Source organism: Tenrec ecaudatus, chromosome 2, assembly GCF_050624435.1.
Source record: "Tenrec ecaudatus isolate mTenEca1 chromosome 2, mTenEca1.hap1, whole genome shotgun sequence".
Lineage (NCBI taxonomy): Eukaryota > Metazoa > Chordata > Mammalia > Afrosoricida > Tenrecidae > Tenrec > Tenrec ecaudatus.
The window spans coordinates 80,650,956-80,665,208 of NC_134531.1; the positions used below are offsets into that span (position 1 = coordinate 80,650,956).

Below are 14,253 nucleotides of genomic sequence, written 5' to 3' on the forward strand. Positions count from 1 at the left end.
ATAAGAATATGAGTTTGGAAATAAATAATTCATCAATGATTCAGCTTATGTATTGTGAATAAAGTCAGTCATTTCTAAAGCTTTTATTTTCTGATCAATTTTCCATCTTAACCCTCATCATACACAATTACATTAGCATTGTTAACCAATAGCTCTAAATTTTTGCTTGAATCATATGTAAACATTAACTTTTTATTGTATTTTGCTTGCAATTCTTTCTGGAAATAATGTGATTTATTTTGTTACATTTTTTCTTTAAGATTTGAAAAATGTGTGAGTGCGAAGGAAACTTTGGAGTCTGAACTTTACGAACGGTTTGTTCTGGTGTTAAATGAGAAGAAAGGAAAGATCAGGAGCCTACACAAAATGCTAAGTGAAGTTCAAGAACTGGAAAAGAACACTGACCATGATGGGTAGGTGACCTTTTTATCTTTGCTAGTCTAATGCATAAATTATATTTGAATTCCCCTCATATTTAATAACTTGGGAGTGTGTGTGTTTATGTGTGTGTTCTTGACCCACAAAGATGACACTTAAAAGTCTTGCAGGTAATATGGTTTTAGATCAGTGGTTCTCAACCTTCCTAATGCTGTGAGCCTTTAATACAGTTCCTCATGTTGTGGTGACTCCCAACCATAAAATTATTTTTGTTGCTATTTCATAACTAATTTTGCTACTGTTATAAATTGTAATGTAAATATCTGATATGCAGGATATATTTTCTTTGTTAAAAATTGAGCATAATTAAAGGATAGTGATTAATCACAACAACAATATGCAATTATATATCATGAAACAATTATTTCTAATGACAAATAAAGGAAATTTTGTCTTGAAGCATGGTGTAGCATGGCTGACAGTCTTTACTCTGCGTACTCATATGTGGGTGTATCTGCATGTGGGCGGACCCACCTGGAGACAGATATAGGAGCAGAGTCTCAGTTTCTAAGACCATCGGAAGTATGTGTTTTGTGATGGTCTTAGGTGTCCTCTGTGAAAGGGTCCTTCAACCCCCAAAGGGGTTATGATCCATAGGTTGAGAACCGCTGTTTTAGATCATTATAATTTTCCCGAACATGAGTAAGTATACGGTAGGGCTTTTTTTTTAACCATGCATCTGAGAAAAAGCACAAGCTTGCTAATGAACGTACTGCTTGGTGTCAGCTGGGTTACTTCAGTGCTGTTCTGACACTGATGGCGATCTACTAAAGGATCAATTATTGCATGATTTTGAGCAAGTCCCTTATACCTCTGTATTTCACTTTGTCTTCATATTAAGGATAAAAGTAATGATCTCTTAGGATTTGGGGGGGATACGTGAAAGGTAAATTGCTTTGAGATCAATATAATGTTAAATATTCTCTGACCCACAAAAATAATGCATTCTAGTGTAAGGTTTTCTTGGAAAAAGAGTGTGATTAGAAATGGACTCAAGAATTAATCATTGAAAAAAAGAGAATGAATCATTGTTGGTAAGTGGTGCCATCTAGCCAGTTCCGTTCCATAGCAAACCTGTGAACACCAGAATGAACACCAGGTAGTGCTGTGCCAACTGCATGGTTGTTCATGTTTGAATCCATCTTTGCAGCCTCTGGGTGAATCCATCTTGTCAAGGGTGTTCATTCAATCACATGATTAGGAGAAAGGGGAACACTCTCTTAAGAAAGTTAATGTATCATTTTCAAAGAGGCTTTATGTAGTCATATATATATTTTAACATGTGTGTTCAATTGTAATATTTTTCTAGGGATATATTCTATACTTAATTATTGGTTGATTTGGTACCTAGGCAGGTTAGGGCTAATCATTTATAATATTATAATGCTCCTTTTCTCTGTTTCCAGGGAAATTGCAACCTGTTCTCAAATGAATGCTGGCAGAGAGGCTATCTATAATGAAAGTACTGATGAGGAAAGTGAAAACCGGCCCGATCCCTCTGGGTTCTCTCCAGGTAAGAGAAAGATACTCTTTTCCTTTGTTGAGTAGCTCATTCAAGGTCCTTACTCTAATGACAAGAAACCATCATGAAATCCGAACAAATTTTTCTTTAAGGTTTTACGCCTAAAACCTCAAATTCATAATGTTAGGAAGAATTCCTTATTGTGAAGTATAGTAACTCATGAACAACAGTAAAACAAGAGAGCATGTACACTTAAACTAAGGTATGAGGGGGTACCCCTCAAAAAACAGAATTACGCTGGGAGGAGCAGAGCTCTTGTGGCACACATTTCTCCCACTAGACCAGCATCGAGCTGCTCACTCTGAGTTAGTGCACCCAGTGGCATCTCGTGGAAAGGTTCACTCTGGTCATAGTGAATTTTCATAAAAGCAATTTTGCTTGAACCTCAGTTTTTGTGATGGCTTATTTAAGAGCATGCAGCTGTGAATGTTGTTTCCTGCTTGAGGGTAGAATGCTGCAGAAACTGTTGTGATGTTAAACACGGCTTACAAGGACAGTGCTATGGGGAAAATTCAAGTGTACAAGTGGTTTTCTCATTTCAAAAAAGGTAAAATGTCAATTGATGACATTCTGAGCATCCGTCAACTTCCCAAACCGATTAAAATGTTGCCTTGTACTGCATTTGGAGATCATTCCACCAGGTCAGACTGCTAATCAAGCTTTCTATTTAGAGGTTCTGAAAAGATTGTATAATAGTATGCAACAAAAAAGGCCTGATTTCTGGCTGACCACAATTGTACCTGCTCATGCAGCCATCTCAGTGCACCCGTTATTGTCCAAAAAACCAGCATGCCTCTCATGCCTCAAACCTTTCTTACCTGACTTCGCTCTGTGTGACTTCTTTTGTTTCTGTGTATGAAGAGGGGCATGAAAGGATAGCATTTTGACGATGTAGAAGAGGTGAAGAAAGAAAATGAGGGGTGCTGTCAGCCATCTGAAAAGATGAATTTCCAAGAATGGAATCTCAGATTTGACAAATCCATTATATGTAATAGAGAGTATTTTAAAGGTGATAAGGTTGTTTTAAAATAAATTAAGTGCATAGCTTGGGGGGGGGTTCATATTTTGGATGTCCCCCTCATATCTTGTTCCTTGTTAAGGAACAATGCATAAGCAATATATGCCTTCATGATAAATATCACTAGCTCAGATCTGGCTAGCTTTAATATTTGAGATCTAATCTTGCCAAAGCTACAGAAGGGGCAATTGAGCAGGGAATCTAGAATGTCTTCGATAGTCCTGAGTTTGAGTCCTTCTCTCCTGTGTCTCACAAGGAAATGCAATTGGAGAGGTTAAGCTAAAGAAGGGAGAATTGAAGGTGGTAGTTCAGTTTGAAGTTCATTGCTAAATCTCCCAGATCAGATAGCAAGCAGATTTTATAAAGCCCATGATATTATTAATATGCTGGAGTTTTCTAGGTTTGCAAGGGATAGTAGAAGCCAGAGCCCCTGATTTAGCCTCAAGTGGTATTAATGTATCTTCAAAAATTAATAGTTTAGTAATTCATTTAGCAAATATTCTTTGAGTATTTATATGCCAGGGACTTTTGTATGCAGTAGAGTGTGGAGCATGAAAATGCCTTCCTTCATTATGTTTAAATCCTGGTCAGAGAATGAGACAGTACACAAGGTGAATATACAATATTTAAAGTAAATTAGATAGCGATAAATGCTAACGAGGAAAAGGAATCCATGAAGCATGGTAGAAAGTGTAGGCTGCAGAAGGCAATAGGTTTGTGATTTCACCTAAGGTTCCCAGGAAGGTCTCAGTGAGGAGGTGACAGATCTATTTCCGGGAAGAACCTGCCAGGCAAGTAGAATACAGGCATTAGCACACAGAAGCCCTGGTGTGGGAGCTCCCTGGTGTGTTCCAGCCCACGCACAGGGAGCAGCGTGAGCACGCTTCAGAGAATCAAGCTTTGGAGAATCAGGAGTTAAGCCGAGAGAGAAAATTCAAAGTTATTGTAAGGACTGCAACTTTTATTTTGAGTTGAATGGGAAATTATTGTAAAGTTTTAAACAGTCAAGGGACATGATTTGATTTAAGTTTTAATAGGGTTAGTCTGCCTGCTGAAGTTCAGAAGAAAATGCAGCAGATTTGGGAAGCCTATTCAACAAGTGGGTAAAGGATGTGAATATCGTAGGCAAGAGGGAGAGTCATGGACATGAGGAGCAAGGGGCCATTTTTGTGTGTTCTTAGAGGCACCAGAATTTGAAGTGGGCATGGGCAAGGGAACATTTTGAGACCGAATTATGTAGGAAAGGAATTGATTGTCTGAGATCAAGAAAATGGCAAGAGAACGGTTAAGAACGCAGTTTTAGCTTACTAATTTTGAGACTGGAGTAAGGGGTGGGGAAGGACTGGTTGTTAGTGAAGTACAGATGGCATTTAAAGCTGGATGTTAAGGAATCACTGAAGACAGAAGGAGGCGCGGCTTGGCTAAAGACTTAGTCATGGCACACCAGAATTTATAGCCGTCAGGAAGATAGACACCTACAAACGGTGAGTTAGGAGTCAGGAGGTAGGATGCAAATACTGTTTGTTAACTGTCAGATCCTGGGGGAAATCAATTGAAGAAAGCTATCAAGAAAAAGACATCAGCAAGTAGATTCAGCAATTAAGATGAAGAGTGAGGTCTAATGGATTAAGCAACACAAATCTCATTAGAGATCATAATAAACCACTTTCGGCAGAATGATAGGAAGGTCCCAGAAAATAGGAAGTTCAAAGGGAATGTGAGGAGACAGAAAATAGCTTCAAAGGTACTGCTGAAGGGAGAATTGAGATGAGAAGTCAAGTATAGGCAACTCTTTCAACAGTAAATAACTGCAGCAGCAGCTGGGGAAGGAAATGGGCTTAGAAGGAGTTTTTTTTCTTTAAGATGAGAGAAATATGTCATGTTTGTACACTGCTGAGTGTGGATGGGAGAAAGAAGCAATTGCTGAGGCAATAGAGGTAAGGCTTGCCGGAATTGTAAGTAAATGCAAGAGGATGGGAGCCAGTGGACAAGCGCAAGGGTTCTTTCAGTTAGGGACATGGACATTGTCCACAGTGACAGGAGCGAAGGTAGAATGGATGGACATCCAAAAGAAGTGGTGGAAACTTTCTGATCCGGATTAAATAAGGTGACTGATTAACCCGAGTTGAATAGATTTGAATTGGATCCAAAGTCACACCCAGGCGCACTTGTGTAAACAGAATCCCGTGTCTTTTCAGTTGGTGGTGGTTCTTTTTACGTTAGTGCCCCATTTAAAGTGGTATCATTCTTTAATAATCAAATGTAATCCGAAGTTCACGGAGAAAATCTGCAGTCTTTCCCACTTAACCTCTCTGGATTTTGTTAAATAGAATGGCCTTTGTTCTTGCCCCTTATTCAGACCATCTCAACCCCCTTTGATGTAGATGAAAATGATTGTTGAAGAGAACGTAACTGGTTAAGTATACTTACATGAGTATGCAGTCCTTTCTGTGTTCTGTCTCTTTTAAGCAAAGCTTTAAGCTGTAATTACGCTCTTTTGAGTTTGGCAAAATTTCTCTTCTCTTCAGAGATGTTTAGTTCATTCCATATTTTTTGTGTATTTTATATGCCATTATTTCTTTACACTGTATTTGGCTCATTTTGTATTTGATCTGTAGGGCCTCTGGTTCTCATTTTTTTAATTTCTTGCTATTTTACTTGCTCTTTGGCAAAGTTTTGATGTCGAGAATTAAGAGCATTTTATTAGAAGTTTTAACTATCCTTCTTCTACTTCAGTAAGGGATAGTTAGGAAACTGAAGTGTGCCAAGAAAATAATGAATTTCAGCTTTAACTTGCCCACCGTTGAATGAAGAGCTAGATTATATTTATCTGTGGAAAATGTTGTATATGTTAAAACAACAATATGGATATTCTTATAATTTATAAAAATTTATGTCATTCTTTTACTATGATAAAATGTATGCAATACTTTCTTATCTATATACATAGTTTTATCTTTTTAGTATTTTGTATATTATTACCATGTGTTGGGAGCACAGCAATGAGAATTTCTTCCTGAATTCATCTGCCATCTTGATAATAAGTTGCTTCTTAGAGTTCTAATGCATATGTGTATTTATTGTAGATATTGCAGGTTCATATGTGCTTTTCCTATAATATGAATGAAAGAGGGATTGGTGGGGTTTAATACATTTTTCTTTCAGAAAGCCATTTCTTCAAATGGCTAAATGTAGACATCCATAGTGGTTTTTATTATGTAAATAAATTTTCATAATTAGTCATTAAGATCCCCAAATTTTGTTTTGAGTTATTCACCATAGTTTTTATAGTATCCATTCAAGAAAAAATACTCCATATATGTATGTGTGTATATATATATACTATATTCTAATAATAACAGTTAGACTATTATTTTAACTAAGGAGGACTATAAGTTTATAAGGAATTTACTTTGTTTCAGATTAAGTTTATGATAGATAAGGGAGTTACTGTGGTCTATTTATAGTTTAACACTGGGATTACTCTTTATTCTCATCTAGTTGGCATTAACTCTTTGTGGCTTTAAAGATTTCCTGCATAGTCTAGACTTTCCTTTGACTCTATACCCTTTTTTAGGGTTTTGTTTTCTTTTTTAACTAAGTGGGGCCCTTATCGGTTGTAATATTATGAAACAATTCCCCATACAGAGAACGCTTTATTCCTTTGCATCCAAATAAAGGTAACACCTGATGATGATGTTAGGGGATGAACTTCAAGTTCAATTAAGTTTGCTGTATATTGTTGGTTGCCATAGAACCTTACCGAAATATATAACAGTATAAGCATCCTTAGTAGAGCATATGAGATCCAACCACTTCACCTCTGTAACCAAGCCGCAATTTTTTTGCCTCAATAATAGTTTTAGTTTATAATAATTATTTATGTTTCAATATCTTTTGTGTGGTTTGCATACATTGCTTTAGAAGAATTTTGATGCTGCATACTTTAAATATATAGAGTATTTTACTAATTTTAACCTATAATTATGAAACATTTCCTAGACTTATTTAATATCATTCAAAAAGTAGGTGAATATGAAATGGAAACGTTGAATTTATTTTATAGAAATAAAATCTTTATTGACATATTTTGAAAACTTAGGCTTTAACTTAGATGCATGTGGATGACTCCTAATTAATTTTTCATCATAGAGGAATTATTTTAATGGTTCATTAATTATTTTAATATATACTCAGTATTTTAAATGATAATGATTTTTTAAAAAATAGAGATTAACAATTTCTTATTAGTACAGAATAGCAAATCAGCCTTATCTAAAATTTAAACTAAAAAATATACTTTTAAAAGAATATTTGACCCTTCTTAGATATACATAAAAGGCTATCAGCTAGTAAAAACAAATGAAATAAGTTTTTTAAAACATATTTCCACTTACTTATTAGGCTGAGATTTAGCATATTAGCGTAATTAATCTTGCTTTTCAGCTGACAGAGATTTGTGTACAACTCAATAATTGAGGTTTTTACTTAACTAGTAGACTTCCTGAAAGGAAGAATGATTGTAGAATAGCCTTTTTGAAAATAAATGAATGGCTAGTCAAACAGTTGATGATACTGATATAGTAGCTTTTAAAAATAAGATAGAATCCAATTTTTCTGGGTATCAAAGAGCTTGTTGCTTTGAACACTGACTATGACTCACTGAGAGGATAACAGCATGTACTGTCAAAGAAAATACTCAGAAGCTCAGCTTTAACCTCACAGACGATGTTCTTAATCTTATCCCATTTATTTATCACAGGTATATTTATTATTTATAGTACAAAACCATGACTTTGGCTTAGTAAAACCTGTTGTCAAACTGGAAGAGCAATATGAGTGTATTCCCTGGCAATATTTGCCTCATATGTAAGAAATGTTGCTAAAGAATGGCATAATATTGTTCAGAAGTATATATTTCTTTTAATACTAGATCATATAGTTCAATCCCAGATTGAAGAGGGGAGAAGAGAACTAAACAATTAACTTTATTAGTGTTAGTAGAAGTAAAAGACCCCCAAAAGCTACTAATGGTTTCCTTCCAAACAGTTAAGTAAATACAATTTCAAACTTGATTTTGAGACATTGTGTAACCCATGGACATTTTCGAACACTGAGGAAAATGCCTTTGCTGCAATGGAGTAGCAAATTGGGGAGGGTTATTCTTTCCTAGTATTGGCATATCCTATTTGTGTATACAGTCTCTGGAAAATTAGCCAACAGTATCAAATTAAAGAAACAAGATGTAATGATGTATATGGCTTGTGGGGAAAATGTCACAATGTACATTTTTGTATTGGACATCCCTCTACGTATCATTTGCTTCACTTTCTGGCGCAGAATGTATTTACTCACCTCAAGGCACTGAAATGTATAAATGTTGCTGACAAATGATAATTTTTCCACTATTAAGTGGATAAATACTGTACTATTAAAAATATATTGATATGTCCTCCTAGGCAACTATTTTTTACTACTTTATATTCTCGGGGAGATGAAAAGTAATTCTCTTAAAAGGAGTTGTTTAAGCTAGGGCTGTTTGAGAAGGTTGGCAAATCCTTATCCCCCAAAACAACTATAAATCTGGACTAAATTGCCCAGAAACATCAGTGTTCTAGAAACTAATGAGCAGTATTCAGTAATCTGAGACGTATTGATGCCTGAAAAACTGTAAGAAGTAGTAAATGTCAATTTCTTGCCATGGGATGCTCCTATTACCACCCCATCCCTATTCCGTGACCTTTGACAGATTGAAAGTTACACCTGGATCTGTCAGGCTGTGAAGACTGGCAACTGCAGTGCCTCATCCCAAGAAGGTCTTTTCAATCTATTGTACAGGGTCATGTCTACACTCAATAGCATTACTGGTGGAACTAATAACCCCTGTGGAAGTAAGTGAGCCATGTGGGCCAGTAGATCTATTAACTTGAGGTTGAGCCAAGAATGTTCTGAGATGAGGATGTGCTTATTTGCAGCAAACACTTGAAAGGACCCAAGCTGTGCAAACATTACAGACCTAATGAGAGGATGCGCTCCTATACATAGGGCAGTCAAGAGGGACAGCCTGGAATTTGAATATACTTCTTTACCAACACAGAGTACTGTCAGCGGAGGAATAGCCCTATTGGCTTGTGGTGTTTAATACAACTTCTGGTCATTGGTGACTAAGCTATGCAGACACAAGGACAACTTGCAAGTTCAGTTTAAAAATAAAAAAAAGAATAAAACAAACTGCAGTGATACCAGAGGTTGCACACTATAGGAACCGTAAACTTCCCATGTTTACCTTAGGCAAATATTAAACAGAAAACCACACCAACAGTAACAACACCTTCACAGGAGAAACAATTAACCCAGATTTGTTATGATGTATTATTTATAAGGTCTCATTTTCAAGGATAAAATATTGAGACATTTCAAGAAATAGGAAATGTGAGCTACAATCCAGAAAAAAGAAACAAGTATTGAACAGAAAGTGTCTGTGAGTTTCCCAAGGTGTTGCTTTTCACAAAGACTTCAAAGCAGCAACTACAAAAGTGATTAGATAGCTAAAGGAAAGCAAAGGACTTAAATGAATGTTATAAAAATGTTTCAGCAAGGAGATAGACACTATCATTTTTAAATGAAAATTTCACTATGGAGACAGTATCAGATTCAAAGTAATGAAAGAAAGAATCAATATGACTGAAGAGTAAAAAGACTGAATAAATGTGAACAGAACCTGACACCTATGAGACAATATAAAACATACCAAAATGTGTGTATTGAGGGTTTCAGAAATACAGTAGGGAGAGAAAGGTAGAAAGGTTATTTGAAGAAATAATGGCTAGCTTTCTAAATTTGATGAGAAACATTCATCTACACAGCCAAGAATTTTATTAAACATAACTAATATAAATTTTTTTAAAATTACACAGGTGTATATCAATATATTAAACTATTGATAAAACACTTAAAAGCCATTGCTGTTAGATGTTCTCTAAGAGATTCTGACTCATAGTGACTCAACATATATTTGCGCCATTATTGCTTCAGCCCCTGTGATACCAAGCTATCTAGGAGATTCACTGAGCAGGAATCTCAGGTCCAAAGGACATGCTGCTCTCTTGGCTTTTGCTGGTCATGATGTCCTCCGTGTAGTGAACCTCCTGGATCCAGAATAACCCTAAAACATGGGAGGAGGAGCAGCAGAATTAGATCCAGAGCATGGAACAGTGTCATGGACTCCCATCCCACAGACCAAGTAGAGCTGCACCCTTTGGGGCAGAAGGCTGGCTTGTTGAGTGGGGTAGCTTTGGACGTTTAATTAGGAAACTTGGGCTTGATGACCCATGGAAATGCAGCTGAGTGCCTTCAGATTGAGGTTTACAGTAAGTGCCTCTGGGCACTTAATTCAGAGTGCTAGATTTATTGACCTGCAGAGGATGAGCTGAATACTTTCAAGTTGAGGCTTCCAGTGGAGCAGTATGCCCCCTTTGAGCATCTATTAGCAGATCCGAAAGAACTATGTTACATGTCCTGAGAAACAACTATCCCGAACATCTCATTGGTGTTACAACCTGTCAACTTCCTTAATAAACCTTTTAATCATAAATTTTATCTATGGGTTCTATGTAGGGATGGCAGTGGATTTTGGAACCTATAGATCAAGTAAGTGGAGAATACTAGTGAAAACAACATACCACATATACTCGAATATAAGCCGACCTGAGTATAAACCGAGGTACCTAATTCGTACCTGGGAAACCAGAAAAACTGATGGACTCAAGTATAAGCCTAGGGTGGGAAATGCAGGATGTGAATTAACACAGAGACCAGAGGGAAGAGAGGGAGCCCAGCCACAGACATATCCTTACCAGTTCAGCTGCCTGCATAAGTGAATCACTACGGGTGCTTCTATGACTTGGAGCCTTCCACGTCATAGGACGGCTCTGATTTTTTAGATGTGAGTAAACAAACAGGGCTTTGAATGGACAGTGGAGGAATGTCAATTACCCACGAGATGTTACACCTCACTGGGGTACCACTGACCCATGTATAAGCCGAACCCCAGTTGTTCGGCACATGTTTTTGTACTGAAAATCTCGGCTTATACACGAGTATATATGGTAAATCCTTTAGAATTACAGACCATGACCCATTTGAGACAAAAAGTGGTACACATTCAGCACTACTCTAAACCAGCTGAACAGGCAGAATTCTCCTATCTCTATGAGGCAGGGAACTGTACTACAAAGGGCACATCTGATTCCATGAGCCAATCATCAACATCACTTATAAGCCATGTTTAAGATCAAAAGGATAGATGAAGTTCCCAGTGATGAGATCTGGAATGTGGCCAGCCCACCAGCATTGACATAATACATGTTATGACTTAGCTAAGAGGGTCTGGGTATGTGTGAAGGATGGCTATCAGCAGGTTTGCTAAGCACATCCTAAATTCATGAGCTAGTGAAAGTACATAGTTACAAGTAGGGTAGACAGAAACATTACTCAACGTGAGATACTAATGCCAACTTGCAGCTTTATGGTCAGACTCTGGAATGCTGGGATATAGTAGTTGCCATGCAGGATTTTGTGGGGAGCAAGAGGGATGGGATGTGTTTTGGGGAATTCAGACTGAAAGAATTTAGAGTATGGGTGGTCATGTTATTGTTGAAGCACCGTGACCAGCCTGTATATTAGTTACATAGGACCCAAAGTGGGTGACTTAAAGCCACAGAAATGTGTTCTTGTTCAGTTCTGTGGGCTGCAAGTCCAGATGTATGGCAGGGCCACCGGTCTCTCTAAAGATGCTAGGTGGAGAAGATCCTTATCTCCCCAGCTTCCGGTAGCTACAGGCATTCTTTGGCTGTGGCTGCAGAGTTCTGGTCTCTGCCTCTGCATTTCACCTGGCCTGTTTCTAATCACATCTTTTCTCCTCTTTATATAAGAACATCACTCTTAGTGTATTAGGGCCACCCTACTCCAGTATGACCTTATGTTAAGTACTTACATTAAACCTGTGAGAACCAAGATGCTAAGAGACGACCTTGTTTTTTTCAAGTGGGCCAATTTTCAGTGAACATCCACTCACAATGAGCATCTATCTTCTTAAACAATACTTGAGAATATTGGCTTTTTATTTTGTTGTTGATTTTAATTATCCCCCCCAAATTGGTGATGCATAAACATTGATAGCAAGCTTTCTTCATTATAAAACATAAAAAAAACTCAAAGTTGATAAATGAGGTAAATTGTACTGGACCCTGATTTTTTAGTAAAAACTTACCTCCCCAGTTTTCTCTACATTCTCACTAAAAGTACATTGCACTTTTTCTTTTATCTTTAATAGTGTACGGCCTTTAAAAAAGTATAAACATACCTCAGGATATTCACTATTATCATATTAATTAACAGTGAAGTTATTTTCAGGTCTTCCATATTCAATATCCAACTTTCACATGCATCTCTATGGATGGCTTGGGTCAGGTATACCTTAGTCTTCACAGTGACATCCTTGTTCTTCAGCACTTTAAAGAGATTTTATGCATCAGATTTTCCCAGTACAAGACATCATTTGATTTCTTGACTGCTCCTTCTATGAGTGTTGAATGCGGCTTTTAACAAGATGAAATTCTTGGCAACTTCCCTCTTTTCTCTGTTTACCATGATGTTAACTACTGGTCCAGTTGTGAGGATTTTAGTGGTCTTTACATTGAATTACACTCAGTACAGAAGGCTGCAATACTTGATCTTCATCAGCAAGTTCTTCAAACATCCTTGCCTTCAGCAAGAAAGGCTGTATCATCCATATATCGCAGGTTGCTAAAAAGCCTTCCATCAATCCTGATGCCATGTAGTTCAGGTCTTGGATTACCTGGTCACCATACAGAGTGAATATGGTGAAAGGATACAATCCGGACACACATCCTTCCTGATTTTAAACCACTCAGTTTTTCCTTGTTCTTTATGACAGTCCCATGGTCCACATATAGATTCCACAGGAGCACAATGAAATGGTCTGGCATTCCCATTCTTCTCAAGTTATTCATAGTTTGTTGTGATCCACACGTCAAATGCCTTGGGATAGTCAAACATTTCTAGTTTCTTTCTGGTATTCTCTTCTTTTAGCAAAGATCCATCTGATATTAGCAATTATTCCACGTTCTCTTCTGAATCCAACAAGATCTGGCAGCTCCTTATCAATGTACTGCTGCAACTACTATTGGATGGTCTTTGGTAAATTTACTTGAATGTGGTATTAATGATATCATTCTATAATTTGGGTATTCTGTTGGGTCACTTTTATTTGTAATAGGTACAAATATGGATCTCTGCAGTCAGTTGGCCAAGTAGCTGTCGTCCAAATATCTTGACATAGATTAGTGAGTGCTTTCAGCTTGTTGAAACCTTTTCATTGGCATTCCATCAAGTCCTGGCACCTTGGTTTTGGCCAATGCTTTCAGTGCAGCTTGATCGTTTTCCTTCCGTCCCATTGGTTCATGCTCCCATGCTACCTCTTGAAGTGGTGGAATGTCAACTAGATCTTTTTGCTATGCTGACTGTATTTGTCCATCTTCTTTTGATGCTTCCTGCATCATTCAGTACAATCTTTCCATATTACCACCTGAGACTTGACTTTTTTCTTGAGTTCTTTCAGTTTAAGATGGGCTGAGTGTGTTTTTCCTTTTAGGTTTTCTAGCTCTAAATTTTTTGCACATTTCATTATAATATTACACTTTGCATTGCTGAGTGGACCACTGAAATTTTCTGTTCAGTTCTTTTATTTGATCATTTCTTCCATTTGCTTTCACTACTCTAAGTTTAAGAGCAAGTTTCAGAATCTCTTCTGACATAACTATTATCTTTGTTTGCTTTCTTATTTAGGGACCTTCTTGTTTACAACTCGGGGCTTGCCTTTTTTCATCAGTTGTCTTAGCTGGTGACAGGCTGAGTATATGCTTCCGTTTTGGTTTTCTGACTCCAGATCCTTGCACTAGAATGCTTTCTCTTCTTGAGCTGCCCTTTGCCATTGTCTGTGCAGCTTTTTAATTTCATCATTTCCTCCAGTTGGGTTAGCTGTTCTATGACCATGTTTTATAGTGTCTTCTGACATCCAATTTGGTAATTTTTCTTTCATACCTTCTTGGGTTGCACTGTGCTAACTATCGTTGAAGTGTTTGGTGTTGTGAGCTATGACCTTAACCTGTGCCTTGATCTTCCCAGGCACTATGGTGGCAGATGTTGGGGTGTCTGCTATGAGCATTACTTAAGATTATGTAAGTCATCCTGA

General features: G+C 37.2%; 1 protein-coding gene across 2 annotated transcripts in view; it reads left to right on the plus strand.

The window, feature by feature from the left end:
• XRCC4 (X-ray repair cross complementing 4) overlaps positions 1-14,253 on the plus strand; it is a 297,968-nt gene that overhangs the window by 121,565 nt on the left and 162,150 nt on the right. For both annotated transcript variants that reach the window (XM_075541249.1, XM_075541250.1), the window contains exons 5-6: positions 261-413; positions 1,845-1,951. In XM_075541249.1, the coding sequence (XP_075397364.1) occupies positions 261-413; positions 1,845-1,951 (260 nt within the window). The remainder of the gene's footprint in view (positions 1-260; positions 414-1,844; positions 1,952-14,253) is intronic.